A 23,160-nucleotide genomic window follows, 5' to 3' on the forward strand; every position below is an offset into this window, starting at 1 on the left:
CATTAATACCCTGCGGCATCACTATGTAATATGACCACTCCTCCCGCCGCATACCGAAATTGCATTGTATGATGATCCTCGTCATGGACACTACCCCGAATCGCGATGTAGATGACCATTGAGTCTCGGACCCTATTATAATATATTTTCATACAACAATAATACCATTATATCGCTCCCCATTGTCATCAGAGACAATGTCTCGCTCTAAGTGGGGAGGGTGTAAGGTGGGCGCCACCGAGTGGCGCCGAGTTTGGACGTGTTTGGTTACTGAGTGATAGATGGACGGATTGGGCAGGCGGATCGTTAGACAACAACTACCTCTGAATCTGCTTAGCTCAATTACCTATCTTGTATCTCTCGCAATAAGACGAGGTTCCGTTTATTGGTGTGTGTGTGATACAAGCTAACTGTACTGACTACGGAGATTCTACACGATGTAGGCATGAGTGCGTCGACAGGACCGGGAGTGTGGACATAAGCACCTGATATTCGTTCTGCATGGATTGCATGGCCTATACTTCCTCGCTTTGCGGCTCAGTGTTTCTCCTTCCCTACCAAGCAACAGAGACGCATCTGCTTCTCAGATATCCCGCAACTGGCCCTTTGTAGTACTCGCATGCATGTGCCTGACCCCATCCAGCACCTCTTCTGGATTCCTCTAATTCCCTTCACCTTCCTGAGTCTGAAGGGTAGCTCTCGCCTGTCGGAAGATGGACCTGGTATGGGCGAGCGGTTCCTACGGGCTGATCTCTCTCGATACACGGACAAATAAACCCCCTCGCTGCGCTTGCTGACTTCCTGTAGCTTCTGCAAAAGCCCTCGTCTTCTCCGTCTTTCTACCACTGCGTCTCAAGATAGTCGAGCATCACTCCGGCGATCACGATGTTTTAAAAAAGATCTGCCGGGTCTGCACCCATTTCTATAGTGAAGAGGACGCTCTTAGGGCCGGGTCTCGCTCGACGGACTCGGAGATCTGGACGATAAGAGGCAACCTCGGCCTCGGTCACTTCCCTGTCTGCCTCCCATGTTTCTCCTAAATAACATCAGCCCCAAGGACTCCCGCTCTGATGATGATGAACAAAAGATGTTCGGACAGGGCAGTACGGGATTTTGTCTTTGCCTGTTGATTGCGTCCCCGGGCGCGTGCAGTCTGTGGCCCTCCCTCTGTCTACCGTTCGGTTTTCAGTCGTTTTCTATGTGGCGGCCTCCTACGCATCACTGTCCGGGCGTGTTCATCCCGCGCGTGTCGGCGCCGCTGGAGATATTCTTGAGCTAAGCGGCGGAGAGGCGGTTCGGGAGCTGGTGAGGGGGATCGTGAAGGAGGTGTTCGGGAAGGGCAGAATGGATGCAGTTATTCTTTTGAGTCGTGGGGGACTATTTGAGTCTGGCGTCAGTTCAGGTGGGTGCTGCGAACCGATGCTTGTGCCATCTGCTAAGTGTGGACTGGCGCCAGGGTCAGCCGAAGCGTGACCCACAAGTTAGTGAGCGGATGAGGCTTCTGAGTAAAATCACGGTGTGAGGGCCTGTGTTTTCGCATACTTTGGTCAGTACACTGATGTCGGCATCGGGTTGCCACTTGCGAATGACCGCCGCCACAGAGTTTTGACGCGTATTCTAGCAGCGTGCTACCTGACGTTCCTCTTGTCCTTCGTGGGTCGCGCGGCCCCTCCTTCTCCTGATCATATTGGCTGATGGGGTTCGGATCGACTACATGTGTCTGCCTCGTGGAGCCAGCATACCGCGACCTTTGCGGATTCGCTGTATCGTCTGGTCTTCGAAGCCATGACGACTGGTGAAGCGTGCCAGCTGCCTGTGAGGCCTGCCAAGTCCCCGTGAAGGATGTAGGCCCCGACTTTGACATTGTCGAGATTACCACACAGGTGTCTGTGCCGAGGATGTATTAAAGGGGGGGGGCGAGCTGTGAGCAACGTTGCGGTCTGCGACTCGGAGCCCAGATTTGTCTGACTAAATGATCGTCTAGGTACTTTGTGCAGACATGGCACCGGATGCCGGACTCGCGAGGGAAGCTGAGCGGCCACTGGGAGGCGCGCTCGGTTTTTCCGCGGTGACTTGAAGCGGGACATTTGCATTCGTCACGTTCGAATAGTTGGGACGAGACCGTGCTTCTTCTCAGCTTGGTGTTAGGGGCAGCCTGAGGTAGACGTGCATCGTGGTACTCCTTCGAGCAATGCTTGAGTCAGTATCCACTGTCCAAGGACGTCACGTATCCGGTGGGTCACCTCTCATATCTGCTCCCGAACATCTCTTCCGAAAGCGCTCGGTGCGTGGATATTACATTCAAGTGCAGCAGGATAGACAAATACCGAGGAGCATCATGTTAAATCCGTTGGGATATACGCCCCGCCCGTTATGGCGAGCTCTCTGTGGCCACATACAAGGAATATATCGCAGCCACCGTCTCCGCATCCAGGCACGCCGACTTTGTAGGGTTCACCACGAGCGGCACGAACGGCTGCTCATCCACGTCGCACACGGTATGGCTATTCTCCGGAATCACGCCTTCCAGCAGGTACGCGCGCAGGATCTTCCAGCTGCAGAGCGACAGCTGGCTGAGCGTAGTATGGCCGTACCCGTCTGCCTGCTGGACGAGCCGCGCGTTGTTTCCGAGCCTCTGCGGGCTCCCGAGGGCGTTGCAGTGAGGGGTCGTACGTTTGGCTGTCCAAACAGTCTTAAGTTACGTCACCTTTTGCGAGGAAAAGGGATAGGGGAACTGACTTGAGTATCAAAATGGGCGTGTGATGAGTGCCGTTTGCGAGCCCGAACGTCCCTTTGTACCGGCTGCGCGAGGGCTGCACGTCTGGCGTGAGCCATATCATGGATGTCAGGGAATGAATTTATGGAAAGGGAGACGCATGAGCACTGATCGCTGAGCATTTGTGAGTGATCCCGCCGAGATGAATGGGTGAGTTCGATTTAGGAATATCTCGTAGTCCGTGCCTTGACATGCCAGTGACTGCGTATCGACGAGGATTATCTCCTGACCTCGTTTCTTGCAACGTCAGCGTGCACCGGTCCAGCTTACCGTGAGCCGCGATCCAGCTCCTCCTTCTCTGTCACGATTACGCGCTCCCGGTACCTACGCAGCGGCAGGGGTATCCACACCAAGTCATGTAAGAGGAGCAGTAGTAAGTGCAGTGAACAGTCGCCAGCTGGGTGAGACGCAGGGGAGAGTCGTATACAGTGCTATGCCAGTCAGTACATACAGCGTCGGAGCAGCGCTGCAGCGGAATTTGAGTCGACTCGAGACTCGAGAGAGCACGTAAAGGTACGGGGATTGGAACTCCCCCGGCCCATGCACGCGGTGCTGCACGTGGCTATAATCACTGTACGTCGAATTTGGAATCAAAATGTGGCTGGATTTGCACCGACTTCGCTCAAGGCAGAACCTCACGACCTCTCCTAGGCCGGCTGCTGGCCACCTGGTGGGTAAATAACCCGATGTCCAGCTTGACTTCGGTTCTCTAATGACCATCTACTAGGTGGTCAGTGTTCAAAAGCAACATGAATCACCTAAGCAACTCTGCGCATGTGCAAGAACTCGCCGCGGTAGACGACCGTATCGAGGAGATGCAGTCTCTTGCCAGTCGGATACATCACGAAACCAACGGTATCTGCAGCAATCTCGTGTGCTTGGCCGAGGAAAGAGTCCTTATCGGCACTCGTGTCGCACCAAATGCTCTTGCTAATCTGGACGATTGTTTACGGGTCCAGTCGGAGGCCCTGCGGCTCGCGGAGAGGCGGAACAGCAATTGGAAGAGCTCAGAGAGTGTCGGCGACTGCTCGCCTCGCGCGTCTCGCCCGCGCAGGTGATTCCGGAAGAGATCTGGGTCGATATATGGACTCGTGCGGATGTGGTTCCTCGTCCACTGGACTCGCCGCCGACTCCCTTCGCCCTTTCTTGGGTGAGCAAGTGGTGGAGGTATGTGCTCCTTCGAACTCCGGCGATGTGGGACTTTATCCAGGTGTCTCCGAACACTTCGCCTGCCCTTTTGCGCTTACAAGTGCAGCGGTCGGGATCTCGTCTCTTGACAATATTGTTAAGCCTAAAGTCCGCCGTCCCTCCGAAGGACGGGGCGGGACGGTTCATTTCACTCATGGCCGAGCTCGAAAAATGTGCAGACCGCTGGCAGTCTTTCCACCTACGCGAAGTCACACGGCCCAAAGGGCTCGAGCGCAGTGACCCTGCTCTCTACTCCAATGCTGCTCTCTACTTCAATGCTCTCCAGAACTCATTGTGTGGCGTCCACGTGCCCCATCTTCGACACTTCTGCGCCTGGTGGCATGGCGAGCACCGTCTCGGCGCCGTGCTCAAGCGCGGGGCGCCGCACTTGTCTGAAGTCCAGCTGTCAAATGTGCGGATATCCGACAATCTCCATCTCCTCCGCGGGCTGACAAGCCTCGAGCTGACGGAACCCCATTATCGAGGGACACTGACTAAGATACAGCTCCGCAATACCCTGGCGGCGTGTCCTGCACTGCACCATCTGGGCCTTGAAGGGAGATGGTTTGAGAGCGATCCTGCCTTTCGGTTGCGCCATCCGGATCCGCTAGCCCTTGCATCGTTGAAATCTCTGAAGCTCTGCATGCAGGACCGCTGGGAAGAAGAGGGCTCTATTGTGCACGATCTATTCGACGTGGTCATCGCCCCGAGACTGCAGTCGCTGCAGCTAGTAAGCTTGTCCTCGCAGACGTGCGATGCGTTTTTAGATGTGTTGGAGCAGAGGCCACAGGCCTGCGGCTCAGACTCGCTGGCCCTATTATGTCTGCAAGGCGGGGATGACTTTGACAAAATGGAACTGGACGTCCGTGTTTATTCCCGGATGTTCCAAACATTTCGCAAGCTTCGGCACCTTTGGATAGACACTGCCCCGGAGGACGCCAGCTCCTGCCTGCGGACGCTGGAGACGATGGCCGATGGGGGCACGCCGCTCGTCCCGTCGCTGGATACGTTGACCATTAACGTAGGGTCTGCGGAGGACAACGGAGCGGATGTCCCCCACTTTATCGCCCGGCGGCAAGAGATGGGCGTCCCCATTGCTACAGTACGTGTGTACCCGGCAGACGATGTGTACGACGAAGAAATACTCGAGTGGGTGAGGTGGTGCCAGGAGAGGGCCGCCGTCGAGGGGATCACCTGCCATGGTACGTCTCCCACGTCTCCATTGCATAGCATGCGCGCTTACTTGGGTGTGCTCGAGCAGAAGTAGGATTTGATTGCATTGAGACGTTGGAGAACATGGTGTTTGCCCCGTTGAAGCTGAACCTGGACAGGCTTCGTCGACGCCCCCGCACACCGCTTGGTTAGCGGGGGCGCGCGTGAGTTAATGGTGCAGTGCTATTGCGATGCGAAGGGTAAATGAAGTACTAGTTGTGACGAGAATGGTACAAAACTCTGCAGGCGACATTTTTACGCAAGCAGTAGCAGGCTTTTCACCGCATCAACTGGATCTCGCACGATGAGACACTCGAGGGCAAGGGCGGCGAGCAGTGGAGTGGGTTCATACCGACACTCGGCACGCCTGCGCGGATAGGACGCACGCTTTAGGGTCCCAGATCACAGGCGCTGATATTGTACCTTCCAGCTTGCTATGCAAGCTATCACTAGCCCCGTGTCAGGCAGCGCCCGCACCGTTGGTGGTGATTCACCGACTGCCTGCAAAATCGGAGAGCGAGAGAGATATTGTGGTATGAATATACCTCAGTCCCGCCAGAGTACTATCGAGAGGAGCGGGATGTCTCTGCGGATAGGCGGATAGGGCTAGACAGAAAATGCGTTGATAGGTTAGATGGTGAGTGGAATACCGATCTTGGATTCCTTTGATTCGCGCACACTGCCCGGTAGCGCGCCGTCACTGAGACATACGACGGGCGGTGGAGGTATTTGTCTGTAAACCGTTCTGACGCGTGTCGTCGGTGTCGGAAAGCTGATGGGAGCTCGCCGGTACTTGTACCGCACAAATCCATAAATTGTGCACCGTGCGTATTTATGGGGAAATGTAAGAACACAGAGGAAATACCCCAACAATACTGCTACAGCATATCGGCGGGACAATTGAAATACCCACACAATATCCCAAAGAATGTCCTTGTTACATTACCCCAGGCCGGCCGATAGGCATTCCCTGCCGTATATTGGCACACCGGCTCCTCTGCTCTTTGCGCTAGCTGATAAACTTGTATGCGTCATATTGAGGCCGATGCAGCACTACGTCCCATACCTGAACTTCGCTACGCGCATATCCAGCCAGAAGGACGTAACTGCACAGCGGCGCGTGTAAACGTGTGATAGAGACTTGGTTGGCGCGGTTCTCGGCTCCAGCGCCCAAAGTCTTCCATACCGACACAAGGACCCCTGTAACTCGGCTCATCACTGGAAGTCCGGACTGACGCGAGACCGGAGGTGAGCCATCGTGACCAGGAATAGCCCAGGCGGGAGGGACTGATACTGCTCTCGAGACCAGAAAGCCAACGATGCCTAGAGTGAACAGAGGCAGCCACGGATGAGGAGACGTGGCATTCGCGCCCAGCGCGTCGACGACTCGAGCAGACGCGCAGGCTGGTTGGGAGGAGGTCGGTTTCGAAGCCTGCGAGGGGTTGCAGATGAAAGCTGCCCGCTGAGCGGTGGCCCGAGCTACGGCAAGGCCCGCGAGTCGCGATTTAGGAGCGAGGGGCGAATCGAAATCAAGCTGGAGGGGCCGGCACGGGCCGATGGGTGTTCTGAAGCTGTGGAAGACTCGGCTTGACCAGGGCGTAAATTGCTAGTCCGTTATAGGATACGCATAAAAAACTCACGCTAGACGATGTTTGCGTTTTGTTCGGTGTGTGTACGTGGAGGAGCGGTAGGTGTGATGCGACTGGGTCAGAGCGGGTTTTTTGATAATGTGGAGGCGGAGGGGATGGGCGCAGAGCAGCCTGGGTCAGATGGCGCCGAGCCAGATCTGGATCCGGTGGTGAGCCAATTGGACAACGCACGCGTCTTGCAGCGCACGTCTTACTGAATTGCCCAATAACGCAAACGTAAAGACACTGCGCTGAGCAATGATGTCGCGACCCAACCGCGCGGCACATTCGTTCTGCAGGCTCGAGCTTTGATGCGGGAGAAGGGGCACCTCTCACGCGACGGTGACCAGCAAATCCGGACGGGGGTGCCGGTTTGCCCGGGAGATGGCGGCGTTCTCTGCGCCGACAGGCGCCGTTGTTGGCCGCGAACGCTATCGAGCTCCAGTCATTGCGTCCACGTCCGCGATTGAGGTTGTAATACCTATTCTGGAGCCTGGAGTGTGATGTGAGCGAGGGGGGTTCCGAACGGCGGGGTAAGCACGTTGTGGACAGTAAGTATGGCGGAGGTGATGGCGGGTCTGACCCTGGAGCAGACGGAGCCGCAGATAGTCCCCGCGTGCTATACCCCTTGGCGACGTATACGTGAGGCGGTAAAGACGCGCCGTCTGGAAAATACGTCGACACGAGTGTGACCGACACCGGACAGATTTGTGCGGCGCGTGTTTGAAGTGGGTTTATAGCGATAGCGACCGGACAGTGAGTATTTGTTAGAGAGGGATGACGAAAATGTTCTTTCTAGGTCGAGGAGGAGCAGATGTCGTGTCGTTGGGTGGGACGGTGGCAGTGGCACGACCGAAACGGGCAATGCACTTGCCTGTTCGGGTATATCCAAGTGAACCTGACCGTGAGACGACGGCACGCGCTGGAGAGAGATCAGGCTGAACGATCTCACAAGCGAGCGCGTACTACTACTGTCAACCCTGCCGCCCTCGTTCCCTCTCGACCCGCACGCCCCTCGTCGTCGGGCGATTTTGCATGGAAATGTGGGAGCATGATGAAGGCGTACTATGTTTAGAGAGAGCAACCCGTCTGGACAGCTTGACGACGCACTTTCGACCTCTCTCGTGCTTAAAGTGGGTCAAAGGCGATTGGGCAGTTTAACGCAGTTGCCAATGCGATGTATATGACGGACGACACTAGGGTTGGGTGGCGGGGGGGGAGCGAAACAAATGATACACTTGCATCTCCAAGTCAACACGCAAGGATGTAAAAACACGGCAAGCTCGAGAAAAAAATAGGCTGAACGCTGTCTCGAGCGAACCCGGACTCTTACCGTGTCGCGCCCCGAAAGGCCCCATCGCAGCGTCGGTAGCCGGACTTTGCATGTACCATGCCTACCAGCCGCGGCTCTGCCGGGCTCGGAATGTCCGAAAATAGCCTAACGCGGAGGCAGTCGGCCGCATATAACCCAGCTGGCTGCGATAACGCGACCAGCCAGCAACGCAACGATGCCCCCGCCCGCGACCGCGACCGCGTCCCAGTTCCCCGTGCTCGCGCGCCTGCTGTCCGCCAACGCGCAGTGGGCGGAGGACGTCGCGCGAGCCGAGCCGCGCTTCTTCGACGAGTGCGCCGGCGGCCAAGTACCCAAGGTACGTCATCCATTTGTATTTCGAGCTCGCCGCCGGGAGCGAGGAAGGCGGGCGAATTTGTAGTGGGATGGGTGCGGGGGGCTTAGCACTTTAGGTTAAAGGAGGGCGTGTGCTGACTGACGCCTTTGGCATGCAAGATCCTGTGGATCGGCTGCGCGGACTCGCGCGTGCCCGAGTCGGTCGTCACCGCGTCCAAGCCCGGCGAGATCTTCGTCCACAGGAACATCGCAAAGTGTGTCCCCCGCCCGTTTTGGGTTGTCTTCAGTCCTGCCACTTACCGCGAATCCCCCCCCTCCCGCCCAGCCAATTCCACCTCGACGACGACAACGCCCAGGCCGTGCTCACCTACGCCGTCGCCGAGCTCGGCGTCGAACACGGTCCGTCGTCCCCCCTGCCCCGCCTCCTTGTCCCGCCCACTAACCCCCCGCCAGTGCTCATCGTAGGCCACACCAAATGCGGCGGCGCCGCCGCGTGCACCGCCGCCGCCGCCGCCGCCGCGGCGACGCCCGTGCCCTCGCTCCCCCCCTCCGCGTCGATCAACAGATGGCTCGCGCCGCTCGCCGCGCTCGCGGCGAAGCTCGCGCCCGGCGAGGACCTCGTCGCGGCCAGCGTGCGCGCGCAGGTCGCGAACGTGTGCGCGACGGACACGGTCAGGGGCGCGTGGGCGCAGGGGCGGAAGGTGTACGTGCATGGGTTCGTGTACGAGATCGAGCGCGGCGTGTTGAGGGATCTCGGGGTGAGCAGGGGCCCGGAGTAGGTGGGGTCGGTCCGGGGGGTCAGAGAACCGTATCTATTTTACGACTTATCGGTGTATTTATGTCTCGCCACGCTTATAGACGGATGAGCTTCCCTCGAGATCAGCCCGCCGCCATTTCCTCGGCGACCGGAGGGGACGCCCACACTTTTGTTCCATTCACCGAAGATCCCGTTCCACCCCTCGGGGCGTCCCCTTCCCCGCATTAATCTCCACCGCACCCGAGCTCACGATCCAAAAGCGGCTATACAAAGTCCGTGCATTCCATGCGTCAATTTAGCCATGTACTCTTGTAGATATATGCGGGCGGGGGTCTAGCTAGCGCTGTCCGTGTTGCGGCAGATAAACGTATACGTATACTCGGACCACGAATAAAGGGAAACGCGTCAATGGGTAAGCGAAAAAGGGAACACGGGGCTGGGCTGGGTGCTGTAATAAAGAACGAGAGATGCAGTCGGGCGGGGGCGGGGGCGAACACGGCCGGCGAGGAGACGACTAGCAGATGACGCAGCACTTGCCCGCGCCCGCGTCGTCGCCCGCGTCGCTGTGCCGCCGCCGGTGGCCCTGGCGCTCCGTCGAGGGCACGTGCGCGGGCACGCCCTCGCGCATGAGCATGCTCGCGCGCGTCGCCGCCTCGAACACGTCGTCCACGCCCTCGATCTTCAGCGCCGAGCACTCTGGCGTTGCCGTTGACCCATTCCAGCGCAGGGGAGGAAGGAAAGAAGGAAGGAAGGAAGGAAGGAAAGAAGGAAAGCAGTCAGCTTCCCGCCACCCAGCGCGCGAGCACGGCGCACGCACCTTTGTACGCCCGCGCGCCGATCGCCTGCGCAACGCGCTCCGCCTGCGCGCGCGAGACGTAGTTGCCGAGGCGCGGGTCGCCCGGCGGCGGGCGCAGGTCGGACTTGCAGCCGACGAGCAGCACGGGGATCGTCGGCCCGCAGATCGAGCGCACTTCTTCGATCCACTAGGGGGGGCGGGTGAGTGAGTGGGGGTGACGGGGGGATAGACGGTATGGGGAGGGGGAGGGGGAGGGGGAGGAAGAAGAGCGATAAGGACACGGGCGCGGAGATGACCGCGATGGATGAGGGGGAAACGGGCAGAGAGCGCACCTTTACGGTCACGTTGTCGAGCGAATCTGGGGTGTCGATTGCGAACGCGATCAAGATAACATGGGATTTAGAGTAGGAGAGGGGTCGTAAACGCTGTTTGCACCCGGTCAGACGCGGGACGCCCAGCCAGCCGAACGGGCAGACAACAAACGCACCTCGTATTCTTCTTGTCCGCTGCGCCGTCCCGACAGTCGGCGTGAGAGGCATATGGGAAGGAGCTAGAGGGGGGGGGGTGCTCACGCGGTATCCCACAACGCCAGCTGCACGGGTTTGCCGTCCAGCCTGATCTCTGCCACGTAGTTCTCAAAGATGGCTTATCCAGCCAACCGGTCAGGATCGCGGTACACATCCATACACGGAGGCACTCACTCGGTTGCTTCACACGCGCGCATGACACTCAGTACGGCGGAAACGGGTAGCGGTGCGGGACTCACGTATTCCTTGGGGAACTCTCCGAGCGCGAACGAACATAACAGCGACGTCTTTCCGCAGGCACCTGGTGTCGTGTGGGATCGGCGGCAGTGAATGGGGCAAGTGCGCAGGATGGGTTAGGGTCAGTCAGCGCGCGGTGCGAGAGGTCGCAGAGCAAGAGCGATACGCGCCATCACCCACGATAACCAGCTTCCGGCGGATCTGCGAGGAGGCGGGTTCAGAGGGCGCGTGCAGGGAAACAGACAGCGGGAGCACGCACGGGGCTCTGAGAGGTCGACATGGCGGTCGCGAGCGAGACAAATTTCGGTCGGACGTGGGCGTCACAGACACCGGTGCAAATCGGCGGCGGGTTCAGTCGGTCGTGTAATCGTCAAGGTCAGGCAATGAGCTGTTGCGAGGAGGGGATATAAGGCGCGGGCGGGCGGTGAGAGAGGAGGACGGAGGGAGAATCGCGGTCGCGGTACGGCTGCGGTGCCTTGCCCGGCCACTTGTGTGACCATACCCGTGTACGTAAGCAATTACGTAATGCTTTCTCCTGCCCGCCTGGCTCAGCTCTGAGCCCGAGCGCGCTGCGATACAGACCGGGGTTGTTTATTCGCTGCTCCAAAAGTCCCGGAATCCAGTGCAGGAAGATTCATATAACGCGTTAGAGTGCTGCTCGCCCGCTCACAGCGGTCAGTGACACCCGCCACCGCACTGCACCGGTCAGCGGCTCCTCCCGACTGCAAGTCGTACGACAACGAACGGACGGTATCTTGTGTACCCGCCACAGCTCCGCGCCCAGGAGATAAGCCTGCCAGCCTCTGTGATCTGCACACGCACGCACCTCTCTTGTTCTATTCCGAGCTTCTTCCATGCCACACTGGGCCGGATCGCAATACACACTGCTCGCACGTTCTCCTCATCTGGGCCAACTTGACTCGCAATCAAGCACAGCGGTCGGTGTAGCGTATTGTACCAACTGAAGATTCAAACCCGAGCGTCAACCAGCCACGTCATCACGTCCGTGAACGACCTCATGCGTATACGACCAACACATCTTCCGATGGACTCGGCAACGCCGCTTTCTGACCACCGATGCCCGTTCGCCTGATACATCCCTCCCCAGCACTCTCCGCCCCCGCTCTAGCTCCCCCTCCCGGCGTGCTGCGCGAGCGCACTCTCCCGGCGCGCAGCCAGCGCAGCGCCGACCTTCCGCCCCACGTGGCTCACGAAGCTCTCGAACAGCGCGCGGTCCCGCCCCCGTACCCACCGCGCCTCCAGCACCATCCCTGCCCCCCCTTCCTTCCCGTCCCGCTGCATCCCGAGTCGACAACGCATCCCGCCGCCCGCGGAGGCGCGCCGATCCTTGTGCTTGCGGCGCGCGGCGCGGGACCACGTGTCCCTGCCCACCTCCACCTCCACCTCCGCCTCCGCCTCGTGCGCGCGATGCGCAATGACGGCGCCGTCGATGCTGGCGAGCGCCGCGGCGAGCGCCGCGGCGTCGGGGGCGTGGGGGAAGGGCTGCCGGAGCGCCGTGCGCGCGGGGAGGAGGTGCGCGAGCGCGGGCGTGCGCGCGCGCGCGAGCTCCTGTTATATAACACCGATACCACGCACAGCAGTCAGAAACGGCGGACGGGGCGCGGTGGTTGGGGCGCGGGGACGCAAGGAAAGGGGGGAGGGTACGCAAGGAAAGGGGGGAGGGTACGCACGTCGGGGAGGTGCCTGTCGGCGAGGGACCACGCGACGGCCCACCGCCGCGTGTGGCCCTGCACGAACTCGGTCAGTGCGTAGTTGGGGACCTGCGTGGTTTGGGTTATTTCGTTCGGGTTAGTTTGTGGGTTGGTTGGGAGTGGTGAAGCGAGAGATGGGGGGCAGAGGGCGTGGGGTGGGTGAGGGGCAGGACGGGAGACGAGGGGCTTGCGAGCAGGGGGCGGGGGATGCGAGACGCCGAGATAAAGGGACGTACGTCGTTGGCTTTCAGGTGCCCGACTACTTCGGTCACAGAGGACAGCTTGCCGAGCATGGACGTGTACCACCTACATATATATCGTATTCAACATGGGACTACTTGGCTGGATGGGAGGACAAGGTGGCGGGGCGAGGAGGAGCGGGTGGGAAGGAAGAGGGCCAGGGGAGAGCACCCGTACGTACCTGCATCGCTCGCGGAGTACCAAGCTCTCGTCGACCATCCGCCGCACGAAGGCGCTCTCCCCGCCGGGCGTGATCATCTCCACCGCTGCGCCGGTGCATACCTGGCATCTCCATCAGAACCGAGGGAAAGGCCGAGAAAGCGGGAGGGGAGAGAGGGAGGGGTGGGAGGAGAGGGGAGAGAGGAAGGTGGGAACGTACGCCGCTGGGCTCGGCGAGCTTCCCGCCCGCGGACGCGTCCACCTCTTCTTTGCTCGCGTAGAACGGGGGGTTGCACATCGTGAAATCGAAGCTGCGCAGTCATGAGAGATGCAGGCGCGCCGGTCAGTCAATCGGCGAGAGTCAGTCAACCGGCGAGTCAGCCGCGCGCGGGGTGTACGCACGTATCGTCCGGTAGCGAACCCAGCGGGAGCAAAGGCGCGTCTGGCGATGCGCGCACCACTTGCACGCGGTCTGCGAGACCGTTGGCGAGCACGTTGGCGAGCGCGTGGTTGTACGACGCCTGGTCTATCTCTATCGTCCACGTACGCACGGAAGATTGGATCAGTAATCTCACCCGCTCAACGGGGGGCCGCACGGGGGGACGCACCTGTTGCGACAAAGTGCCAGTTGGGCTGCAGCCGGCACGCGAGGAGGGGGTAGATGGCGGAGGCGCCGGTCCCTCTGCACGGCGGTGGTCATGTCACTACATGAAATTCTGTAAAGGAATGGAGAAAGAGACAGACATGTCGATGCCGCGGACCAGACCATCTGGGTTATCAGACGTCTCGCGCACGATGTCCTGCAACCACAGGATGTAGTTCAGTCTGTTAGGTACCTGCGGCTCCAATTTATTAGGTTATCGAAAACTCGAATGTTGGACTCCGTGTACCGGGGGACATAGTCGGTCGCCTGGTATCGTTACTCGCAGTCCGAAATCACGATGCAGCAGGGCTTCTGTCAGACGTCTGCGCCAAGTACCTAAAGAGTGAGGTACCAGCCAGTATTCGTGAGTGACGGGGTCACCTTTGAGATTGTTCGTTCTTAAAGTCGATTGTAGCTCTCCCCTCCGGCGTAAAGATGAGGCTGCACGGCGAGGATGAGTAGCAGTCCAGGTAGACCGACCGTGCATGTTCTTACCATGATTTGAGTGGCGGGTACGCGTCGGCGAGGAGAACAAAGTCTGGCGGGTCGCGATACGGATTCCTGGCATGCATAGTCTTCCAACTCGCTGTCCTCCAGAGCAACCAACTATCAGGATGTGGCGAATGCCACAATTCAAAGCACCCTGGCAGTCACGGTAATCGAATCCGGATCGGGAACAACCGTGAGAAGGATTCGCCGTAAGCGCTGACGTCACTTTCCCCCCGTATTCTGACATACATAAGTCGCTCACGAGCGTCCAACTCATTCCCATCCACCAACAACGCCAGCAACGATGCTCACGACCGCAACCCGCACCCTCGCCCGCCCCGCCGCCATCCGCCGCTTCGCCCTCGCCGCGGGCGGCGCGCGCTCGCAGCACACGCTCCCCGACCTCCCGTACGCGTACAACGCGCTCGAGCCGTACATCGCCGAGGACATCATGAAGCTGCACCACCAGAAGCACCACCAGGCGTACGTGACCGGCCTCAACGCCGCCGAGGAGGCGTACGCCAAGACGCAGAGCCCCAAGGAGCGCATCAAGCTCCAGCCCGCGCTCAAGTTCAACGGCGGCGGGCACATCAACCACACTCTCTTCTGGAAGAACCTCGCCCCTGCGAACGCGGGCGGCGGACAGCTGTCCAGTGGCCCGCTCAAGAGCGCTATTGAGGAGTCGTTCGGCTCGGTTGATGCGTTCAAGAAGAAGATGAGCGCGACGACTGCCGCGATCCAGGGCAGCGGCTGGGGATGGCTGGTGAGTCTGGCCCCTCTACATTGATCCAGCTGGGTGCTGATATGTCGGGATGTAGGGCTATAACCCCGAGACGAAGAAGCTCGAGATTGTCACGACCCCAAACCAGGACCCGCTGCTCTGTACGTCCCCCTTCCTCACCTAGCCGCGCGTCCTCGGTGCTCACGGACACACAATTAGCGCACGTCCCCATTATTGGCATCGACATCTGGGAACACGCTTTCTACCTCCAGTACAAGAACGTCAAGGCTGATGTAAGTCACCTCCTTCGCTCTCCGTCTCAGACTATTTGCTAAGCTGTTTCGCCATAGTACCTCTCGGCGATCTGGAACGTGATCAACTGGAAGGAGGCCGAGCAGCGCTTCACCGAGGCCGCCAAGTGAGCCCGAGCGGAAGTGAGGAGAAAAGACGGCATGGACCGTAGTTCGACGAGGTTACGAGTATGCTTGCTGTAGTGAACAATTGTATTTTTATGTTTGATGCATATAGTCTTGCTTTCGCTTCGGGTTCGTGCCTTGAGTGTTGGCCAGCTCAGGCCAGACGACGTTCTTGGAGATAGGTGCCAGGTGCGCCGGACTCATTCTGCCACCCGGCAATTGCCACAACCTGAGGCCGGACGTCCTCCGTGCATTGGCTGTAGTCTTTTCGACTAGAGCGCGTCGGCTGCATACGACGCTCAGCTTCGAGCTACCGACGACAAGATTCTCTGGATTATGATATCTCATCCGCCGTTCAGGTTGTGTTTGTGATAAGTCTACAGCATGAACGTGTCCTGATACGGCGTAGCGCGCGGTAATATGAAGAGATCAGACGCGCAATATTAATGATTTGAGGAATTTCCATCGCGCTATCTGCGAACGTTCCAAGTGAACATGCGCCCCTCCCCACTACATGTACAGTGGCGGACAAAAGTATCTGCACTGCCGCATCTTCGGGGGAAAAGCGGCTGTCTTTGTCTTGTAGCTTACACTTTCATTCCAGAAATTGTATGTACATGAAGAGAGTCTAATATACTACCTTCCCCACCAATTTTATGGGGTGGCAGCTTGGAGGATTATGAGCCAGGGAGTCATTATGCCTCGACGTGTGACAAGAGTGACTGTCACAGCGCTGTTTCCGTCGACAACCAACCGAATCCTACCCTCAACTTGACTCCCCTGCCCGAACTTTGCTCACATACAGACTCTCTATGACCTACACATCACCGTCCAAATGTGGCAGGATTGTTGAACTCTCCAACTCTGGTTGCAAAGCCAATGACATTGCGAAGCGGTTCAGCATCTCAAAGCGGGCCGTTTTCGACATCGTCAAACATTACAAGACTACTGGGAGTTGCTATCCCCGTCCCAAATCAGGCCGTCTGAGGAAGCTCACACCCCAGGACCGCAAATTTGCTGCCCAGTTGCTTGACAGAGGCCGGTGCCGTAATGCCGTCGACCTGCGGGACATCGACAACTACTTTGAACATGTCACTGCCCGGACTGTTCGCCATGCCTTGCACAAGGAAGGACTTCATGCTAGGGTTCGTAGGAAGGTCCCCTTCCTGAATGCCAAGCATCGGTCTGCCAGGTGGGCTTGGGCGCGTTGTGTTGCAGGTTGGAGTGTGGGGATCTGGAAACGGGTCATTTTCTCGGATGAGTCCAAATTCAATTTATTCACTTCGGATGGGCGGGATTATTGTTGGAGGAGGCCAGGAGATGCAATCCAGGAGCGGTATACCCGGAAGACCTGGAAGCATGGTGGTGGGCATGTGATGGTGTGGGGATGCATGACGTGGAAGGGCGTTGGGCGTCTTGTTCGGATTGAGGGAACCATGACGGCAACAGAGTATGTCCAGATTCTTCAAGGACAGCTTCTAGGGACCATGTCGGACTATAGGATGAACCCCCGGCATTTTATCTTCCAGCAGGACAATGATCCAAAGCACCGCTTATGCCTTGCCCGAACCTGGTTCGAAGATAATCTTGTCCGTGTTCTCCCCTGGCCAGCTCAAAGTCCTGACATGAACATCATTGAGCATCTATGGGACCACCTCAAGCGCAAAGTACGGGCCCGAGACCCAGCTCCCAAGAATCTAGATGAGCTTTGGGCTGCGATTGTGGAGGAGTGGTACCGGATTGATGTCGCCACAGTACGCCGCCTATACTCAAGCTTACCCCGGAGGGCCCTGGCTATGAAGAAGGCTAAGGGTGCTAATACAAAGTACTAAATCAGGTCAGTCATTCAGGCCGAGAATTATTTTTTATAAATTTATTGATTCCATCTAACCAGTTCTGAGGGTACCGGGTTCGAGATGAATTTACCTCCTGGAAGCAAGGAGTGGGGCATCTAGGGCTGAAAGTCTGTATGCATTTATCTTACATAGAGTAGTTACAAATCATGAATATACATTGATCCATGTTGCCCCCGATCTGCCCAGAACCGTGAAAGTGGTGGCAGTGCAGATACTTTTGTCCGCCACTGTACAGTATGCACGATCGTATATTACTTACGCGTGCTTGCTTGGAGGCTTTCCAGACCAGGACGTTGTCAAAGATAGCACCATTGGCGCCCGGGGTACGATATCGAGTCATTCGCCATAAACTGTCGCGAGAAATGGTGACTCCTCCCCGAAATCATCCTCTTGTGTGAGAAAGGTTGAATCGCTGGAGTCTCCCCAAGGTACGCATGCGCATTTGACGATTTCCACCCTCTTTGCGCACGCATCTGATTGTACGCGACCTGAGCGTCAAGCATCGTCTAGCATGCCTCGGTAACAGCGAAAAACACGGACCGGCTTCCATGATAAAGGTCCATCTTTCCACTGCACCCGTTCTACACACCAGGCCGATCACTGGACCGCATCCGACAATGCGAATGGGCATCGTGAGCGTCCTCCAAATATCTCTGGCGGTCCCAATTGAAGCGTGGTGCTGAGCAGGCAGGTGGCTTCACGAGCTCCTCGCACGTCCCCGCAGCTCACTGCAGGCTTCTTTCACGGCGTCATGTCGCCACAAAGGTGCCGCATTAGTTTTAGATGTCTCCACATATGACACAATCAGACGCTGAATCGACCTGGTGACCCCAGGGAATTGAACGTGTTATCTCTTCGAGCGTCCGAAGTGAGCATTGTGATAGGTATTTTCCATCTCCTGGAGCGTCTGAAGTGGTCATCCTGCTGATCCACATCGTGCACGATCTGATATTACTTATGCGTGATTGGGCGTTTTCAGATACAAGATGCCGTCGAGGATAGCCCTGTGCCCCGTTGGGATCCGTCCCGCGGTACTAATGCTCAGCGACATGCCTTGCATACACTGCGACCACCGTTCTCTGCATGTATCAGGCGGATATATGTGAACGTAAGTTGGAATAAGCTTGGGACTTTTTGGAAGCGGTCTTCGACAATTTTCTAATCCCTTATGCAGGCATCTCAAAAATACTAGTCGCAAGACTCCAGCAGACATTTATACTCCAGACGCCCATAATCCCCTCGATGGCAGCGATAAAGGCTTTTCTGCTTCCATGCCAGCGCCATACCCCGTCCCAGGTCCCCGTCTCAGGTGAACCTAAGATTACGGATTCCACCCGGTCTTGCTTGATTTTCTCCAAGGTAATACGGTGTTGCGCCGAGCGTACATAAGCCGCACTAACGACAGAGTCTCCCTCATTGAAGGACCCTGTTCTCCATTCTACAGTCCTCTTCATTTCCTAACAATCCTGAGCTATCTCGCGATGTCCCCCGTTGCGACCGACTTCCCTGTGCTTGCGGGCTTGCTTTCCTCGAACGCTCAGTGGGCAGAGGACATTAACGGCAAGAATCCCGACTTCTTCCCCTGCACTGCCAATGGACAAGCGCCAAAGGTATGCTGCTTGAGTGGTCGCTGGTGTACTCGAACCACGCAGCACCCGAGCGCCCTCTTGATGTCCATGTTCTCCTCACCATACCTTCTGACTGCCGCTCCGTACTGACCAATGCCTTCTTAACGCCATAGATCTTGTGGATTGGCTGCGGCGATTCTCGAGTGCCAGAGTCAGTCATCACTGCATCCGAGCCGGGCACGATTTTCGTGCACCGCAACATCGCAAAGTAGGCACATCTTTCCCTTTGTATATCATGCATTTGTCTCATCTTCTCATTGCCAGCCTCTTCCACTTGCACGACGATAATGCCCAGGCCGTCCTGGAGTTCGCGGTCCAGGACCTCAAAGTCGAACATAGTACGTCCAGTATTCGCCCGCTTTCAGCCCACACCAAACACCACATGTTGCAGTTCTGGTCGTCGGGCACAGCAACTGCGGCGGCGTGCAAGCCTGCATTAATGCAGCCGCCGCGCCCGTTGAAGCGGACGCGCCTGAGGCTACCCCCTACGACTGTCCGGCCGGCTCGAACGCGCCGCTCAATCGGTGGCTCGTTCCCCTCGTGGAGCTCGTGCGCGCCACGCAGGTCCCAGAGGGCCGGGACGCCCTTGATTTCTTCATAGAGGAAAGTGTTAAGGCGCAGATCGCCAACGTCTGCAAGACCGAGACGATCTTCGCGAACTGGGCCAATCGTAGCTTGGAAAAGAAAGTGTATGTGCATGGCATGGTATATGATCTCGGGACTGGGAGACTCAAGGACCTGGGCGTTTCTCGAGGATCCGAGTCCCTCGAAGTCTGACCGATACATCTATGAATGAGTTTGTCCGACCCGCACATAGTGTATGAGTAAAGTACAGGATGTTATCAGAATTGCGAATGTGCGGTCACCGTCAGTCCTCGCCGTTCTCCTACTTTTCCTATGCGTGTCAATATAGGAACAAAATCCGACCCTGAAATACCATCATACCGAAGGTGGAAAAATGAGCGCACCTCTGCCGACAATTGTCTCGGGTGTTATCGTTGGCGGCAGAAGACGAAGTGCAGATGACACCAAAGGCCAACTTGAACGTAGCGTTACATATCCTCTACTATGTCTCAGTTAAACCTAAGTATCACGGATCAATATCGATGTTGCGCTGGCGTGCTACGGTATACATCAGAGAACAACAGTGCTAGGAAGTTGCAGTGCTCACGACGAGATGTTGGAAAGCCTGGAAGCACTTGAATATCGCAAGCCTATTGTTGACCTGTAGCATCCCACTGACATGGAACGAAACAAGATCTGGTACCGGGGGAACGAGCCTTTCAACTATCGTCGGAGTTGCTGGGTATTGGGCGGAGGCGAGGGCAAGCAGCAGCTCCTCGGTCACGGTTATCTTGTAGAAGGTCGGTGTCGACCCCACAAATGTGACTGCAGGGAAAGTCATGCTTTCGAGAGCAGGCAATGCCAGTCTGCTTCGCAGGTCGCTATTTTCAGAAAAGGCCGCGCAAGCCGACGCGATAAAGTGTGCTTCTGTGTCGACGCCTGCCCCAAGGCCCTAACGTAGGGTGTTCAGGCTGAGCGGAGAACGCAAAATCATCTTACTGACCTTACCTTTTAGCACTAGCAGGATATAGTACGTCGCGGTTTCATTGATGGTCTGCATCACACAGACATCCGTCTCGGCACTTACCCTCTGCCCACACATAACAAAGCTCATTTCTCGCCAACGACGAGTGACTCGTTCGCCTTCGTCAAAGTCCATCATGTCCAACAAGAACATGGCAAAGTCATCTACAGGTGGTTCCTGTCCCGGAGAGGGGTGAATGATATCGGACAGAAGTTGGTAAAACTTCCAGTCACTTCTATTCTTATGGTGTTTGGGTATGTCCTTGAGGTATACAGGCATCGTCTCGTGATGAAGGATGAGCGGTGAAACGGCGGGAGGAGGGAGCCGGTCGATGCCAAAGAAATTTGGATAGTCTTTTGGGACAACTTGGATGTTGAAAGCAAGGAGATCGTTGATGGTCCAGTCCCTTCCCAGCTTCGCGGAGCGTATGAGGGAGGACATGGCGACTGTATAGTGGTATTGAAGGCCGAGGAGACCTGGGCGGTGGTGGATGATGACTAGTTAGACGTGCGGGGAGTATTGAGCGCCGCCGCGAGTTGGTTGGAAATGAGTTGACGGCAGTCCTCTAGTAAGTAATCGAATATTGCCACCACGCACAGGACATCGACTGACAATCACCAGTTGTACGACCACGACTTGACGTTCCCCCAACAAGGTCGGAACTTGGTCGGAACGTTACCCTTCGAGTCGAGCTTCACGCCACCGGCGTTCGCCGAGCGGAGTCTGAGTGGCTGCAGTGCAGCCGTACCAGATCATGAGGATTAGGCTCATAATATTCCACTGGAAGTCTCCTTTGCATCTCCTGCATTAGTAGGTTGTTTCTAGACAGATTCAATCGAAAAAGTGTTCGGAGACCCAAGAGTATGTATAGTGCTGTTACGCCGCAGTCGACTCACGCAGATTCGAGCACTAGGTGCGACACTTGGGGCGTGAATTGCCCTCATCTCCCCGATATCACCATCCAATAGTGAGTCAGTCTGCTTCCTTGACTAGTGAATAGGTTGTAGGTAAAGATGATAGTGAGATTGCTCCAAGGTGGCGGCGAGTTTCGTAGACTCGAGTTCAAATAGTACGGCAGCGGTTGTTTTCTCTTTTACTGATGACTGCCGTTAGAGGCAGAATGAATAATCTCAGGAGCCCAGTGCATATCCAGGAATTAGAAGCAGTCAACTCTGAATTTGAAGAAACCCAGTCGCTTTCGGCTCGCGTACGACAGGAATACAATGACGTCTCGCAGGACCTCCAGTCGTTGATCGACGAGAAAGCCCACGTCCTGACCCGGATTTCACCAGATCGTCTCCTGACTCCGAAATTCCGCGAGTGCATCAGCGCAGCGGTCGGAGATTTGGACGAATGCATTAGGACCCAATCGCAAGCCTCACAGCTAGTTCGGGAGCGCCTGCGGGAGGCAGAGACGAAGCTGGAGACGATCAGAGAACGCCGTCGATCGCTCCTGTCGTACGTGTCACCTGCGCAGGTTGTCCCGGAAGAGATCTGGGTGAAGATATGGACCTGGGCTGACGTCGTACCACGTTCAATCCGTTCCACGCAGTTGCCTTTCGTCCTATCGTGGGTCAGCAGGCGATGGAGGGAGGCGCTCTTGCGAACACCTACTATGTGGTGCTTTGTCCAGACCTCTCCGAACACTTCGCCAGCACTCCTACGGTTGCAAGTTCAGCGATCGGCGTGTTGTCTCTTGAAAATATTCTTCAGCTTCCGGTCCGCTTTTCCTACCAGGACTGTAGCGAAGGGGGGACTAGACGGACTTCTTGATATCTTGTCGGAGCTGGTACAATGCTCGAACCGTTGGGAGTCTTTTCATTTCGGCGAAACCTGTCGATACAAATGGGACCAATGCGGAGAGGTGCCATTGTATTCGGACAAGCTCCAGGACTTGCTCCGTGGCGTCCACACACCTCACCTTCGACACTTGTGTACCTGGTGGTACGGATTCAATCGTCTGGGCGAACTTTTAGGGGCCGGAGCACCGCTTTTGTCGGAAGTCCAGCTATCGAACACATCGATGCCTGCGAATCTCCATCTCCTCCGCGGGTTGACGAGCCTCGAGTTGATGGATCAGCCTCATTATGAAGAGCCACCTAGTCTGCTAGATTTCCGCAATGTGCTCACGCAATGTCCTGCCCTACGCCATCTGGGCCTCGATGGATGTGGCTTTGCCAGCGATCTTGATATACGGTCCCTCCATCCTGATCCCTTGTACCTGCCATTGTTGAAGTCCCTGAAGATCTGCTTCGTAAATTACTGGATAGAAGAGGATTCCTGCGTTCAGGTGTTATTCGACGTATTTGGTGCTCCAAACTTGGACTCGCTGCAGCTAGTAAGCTTGTCTCGGAATACCTGCGAAGCATTCATACGAGTGTTGGAGAAGAAGCCTCTGGCCTGTGGATCAGAGTCGCTGTGCCTGCTATATCTGCACTCCGGTGAAGAAGGCGCCAGGATCAATCTTGGAGCATCCCTGTCTGCCAGGATGCTTGCTCTGTTCCCAAACGTTCAACACCTCTGGATAGACGCTGATAAGGAGGATGGTGATGATTTCATAATAGCACTCCAATGGAATAAAGAGCCGCTTTGCACGTCCTTGCATACTCTTACACTCAACATAGGTTCTGGGCAGTTCGAAGTCTTGGATAACGGAGGGACGTACCTCCGTGATTTCATTGCAGGTCGGGAAACCAATGGACTGCCCATTACTACGCTCCGCCTTTATCCTGCATCCGAAGCGTATCAAGCGACGGAACTGTTATCCTGGTGCCATGAGAAAGTCACCATGGAGGTGTTGGGAGATCGCGGTACGTTGTTCGACGAGTATTGCATCGCCCACTCACCAGCTGTCTCGCTGAACAGAAATAGAGTTTGATTGTTTCGAAATGTCGGAGAAGATGGTGCCCTCACTGATGAACCTGCACTAACGTTGTGAACCCAGCTGCAGTCGCTCTGGG

At 56.9% G+C, this 23,160-nt stretch overlaps 10 protein-coding genes across 10 annotated transcripts; 6 read left to right on the forward strand and 4 right to left on the reverse strand.

The window, feature by feature from the left end:
* Positions 1-2,371: 2,371 nt before the first annotated feature.
* Positions 2,372-2,840, reverse strand: GLOTRDRAFT_134095 (uncharacterized protein; the record flags this gene model as incomplete). The annotated part of the gene is made up of 2 exons (XM_007873076.1): positions 2,372-2,679; positions 2,708-2,840. 2 exons carry the CDS (start codon positions 2,838-2,840, stop codon positions 2,372-2,374), a joined length of 441 nt encoding a protein of 146 aa, XP_007871267.1.
* A 685-nt stretch (positions 2,841-3,525) lies between these two features.
* On the forward strand, positions 3,526-5,329 carry GLOTRDRAFT_134096 (uncharacterized protein; the record flags this gene model as incomplete). The annotated part of the gene is made up of 3 exons (XM_007873077.1): positions 3,526-3,631; positions 3,736-5,166; positions 5,226-5,329. 3 exons carry the CDS (start codon positions 3,526-3,528, stop codon positions 5,327-5,329), a joined length of 1,641 nt encoding a protein of 546 aa, XP_007871268.1.
* A 2,983-nt stretch (positions 5,330-8,312) lies between these two features.
* On the forward strand, positions 8,313-9,316 carry GLOTRDRAFT_118394 (carbonic anhydrase; the record flags this gene model as incomplete). The annotated part of the gene is made up of 4 exons (XM_007873078.1): positions 8,313-8,453; positions 8,591-8,685; positions 8,757-8,830; positions 8,885-9,316. The coding sequence occupies 4 exons, from the start codon at positions 8,313-8,315 to the stop codon at positions 9,208-9,210; spliced, it is 636 nt and encodes a 211-aa protein (XP_007871269.1). The 3' UTR covers positions 9,211-9,316.
* A 131-nt stretch (positions 9,317-9,447) lies between these two features.
* GLOTRDRAFT_123632 (ras-domain-containing protein) lies at positions 9,448-11,206 on the reverse strand. Its single transcript, XM_007873079.1, has 9 exons — positions 11,008-11,206; positions 10,919-10,949; positions 10,751-10,812; positions 10,686-10,692; positions 10,557-10,629; positions 10,472-10,490; positions 10,317-10,409; positions 10,006-10,171; positions 9,448-9,884 (listed from the first exon to the last, which is right to left on the reverse strand). Exons 1-9 carry the CDS (start codon positions 11,026-11,028, stop codon positions 9,703-9,705), a joined length of 654 nt encoding a protein of 217 aa, XP_007871270.1. The 5' UTR covers positions 11,029-11,206; the 3' UTR covers positions 9,448-9,702.
* A 304-nt stretch (positions 11,207-11,510) lies between these two features.
* GLOTRDRAFT_123633 (uncharacterized protein) lies at positions 11,511-14,131 on the reverse strand. The gene is made up of 10 exons (XM_007873080.1): positions 13,998-14,131; positions 13,750-13,943; positions 13,604-13,695; positions 13,468-13,541; positions 13,262-13,391; positions 13,080-13,170; positions 12,882-12,982; positions 12,697-12,766; positions 12,440-12,529; positions 11,511-12,317 (listed from the first exon to the last, which is right to left on the reverse strand). Exons 1-10 carry the CDS (start codon positions 14,068-14,070, stop codon positions 11,874-11,876), a joined length of 1,359 nt encoding a protein of 452 aa, XP_007871271.1. The 5' UTR covers positions 14,071-14,131; the 3' UTR covers positions 11,511-11,873.
* A 141-nt stretch (positions 14,132-14,272) lies between these two features.
* GLOTRDRAFT_82498 (superoxide dismutase mitochondrial) lies at positions 14,273-15,288 on the forward strand. Its single transcript, XM_007873081.1, has 4 exons — positions 14,273-14,754; positions 14,810-14,873; positions 14,932-15,005; positions 15,063-15,288. Exons 1-4 carry the CDS (start codon positions 14,296-14,298, stop codon positions 15,132-15,134), a joined length of 669 nt encoding a protein of 222 aa, XP_007871272.1. The 5' UTR covers positions 14,273-14,295; the 3' UTR covers positions 15,135-15,288.
* A 2,896-nt stretch (positions 15,289-18,184) lies between these two features.
* On the forward strand, positions 18,185-18,558 carry GLOTRDRAFT_112746 (uncharacterized protein). Its single transcript, XM_007873082.1, has 2 exons — positions 18,185-18,343; positions 18,407-18,558. Exons 1-2 carry the CDS (start codon positions 18,227-18,229, stop codon positions 18,443-18,445), a joined length of 156 nt encoding a protein of 51 aa, XP_007871273.1. The 5' UTR covers positions 18,185-18,226; the 3' UTR covers positions 18,446-18,558.
* Positions 18,466-19,389, forward strand: GLOTRDRAFT_50757 (carbonic anhydrase; the record flags this gene model as incomplete). Its single annotated transcript, XM_007873083.1, has 4 exons — positions 18,466-18,594; positions 18,726-18,820; positions 18,877-18,950; positions 19,004-19,389. The coding sequence occupies 4 exons, from the start codon at positions 18,466-18,468 to the stop codon at positions 19,387-19,389; spliced, it is 684 nt and encodes a 227-aa protein (XP_007871274.1).
* A 373-nt stretch (positions 19,390-19,762) lies between these two features.
* GLOTRDRAFT_50805 (uncharacterized protein) lies at positions 19,763-20,641 on the reverse strand (the record flags this gene model as incomplete). Its single annotated transcript, XM_007873084.1, has 2 exons — positions 19,763-20,115; positions 20,176-20,641. The coding sequence occupies 2 exons, from the start codon at positions 20,639-20,641 to the stop codon at positions 19,763-19,765; spliced, it is 819 nt and encodes a 272-aa protein (XP_007871275.1).
* A 1,582-nt stretch (positions 20,642-22,223) lies between these two features.
* Positions 22,224-23,130, forward strand: GLOTRDRAFT_134104 (uncharacterized protein; the record flags this gene model as incomplete). The annotated part of the gene is made up of 2 exons (XM_007873085.1): positions 22,224-23,010; positions 23,066-23,130. The coding sequence occupies 2 exons, from the start codon at positions 22,224-22,226 to the stop codon at positions 23,128-23,130; spliced, it is 852 nt and encodes a 283-aa protein (XP_007871276.1).
* Between the last annotated feature and the right edge of the window lie 30 nt (positions 23,131-23,160).

This window comes from Gloeophyllum trabeum (assembly GCF_000344685.1).
Source record: "Gloeophyllum trabeum ATCC 11539 unplaced genomic scaffold GLOTRscaffold_00024, whole genome shotgun sequence".
Classification (NCBI taxonomy): Eukaryota; Fungi; Basidiomycota; class Agaricomycetes; order Gloeophyllales; family Gloeophyllaceae; genus Gloeophyllum; species Gloeophyllum trabeum.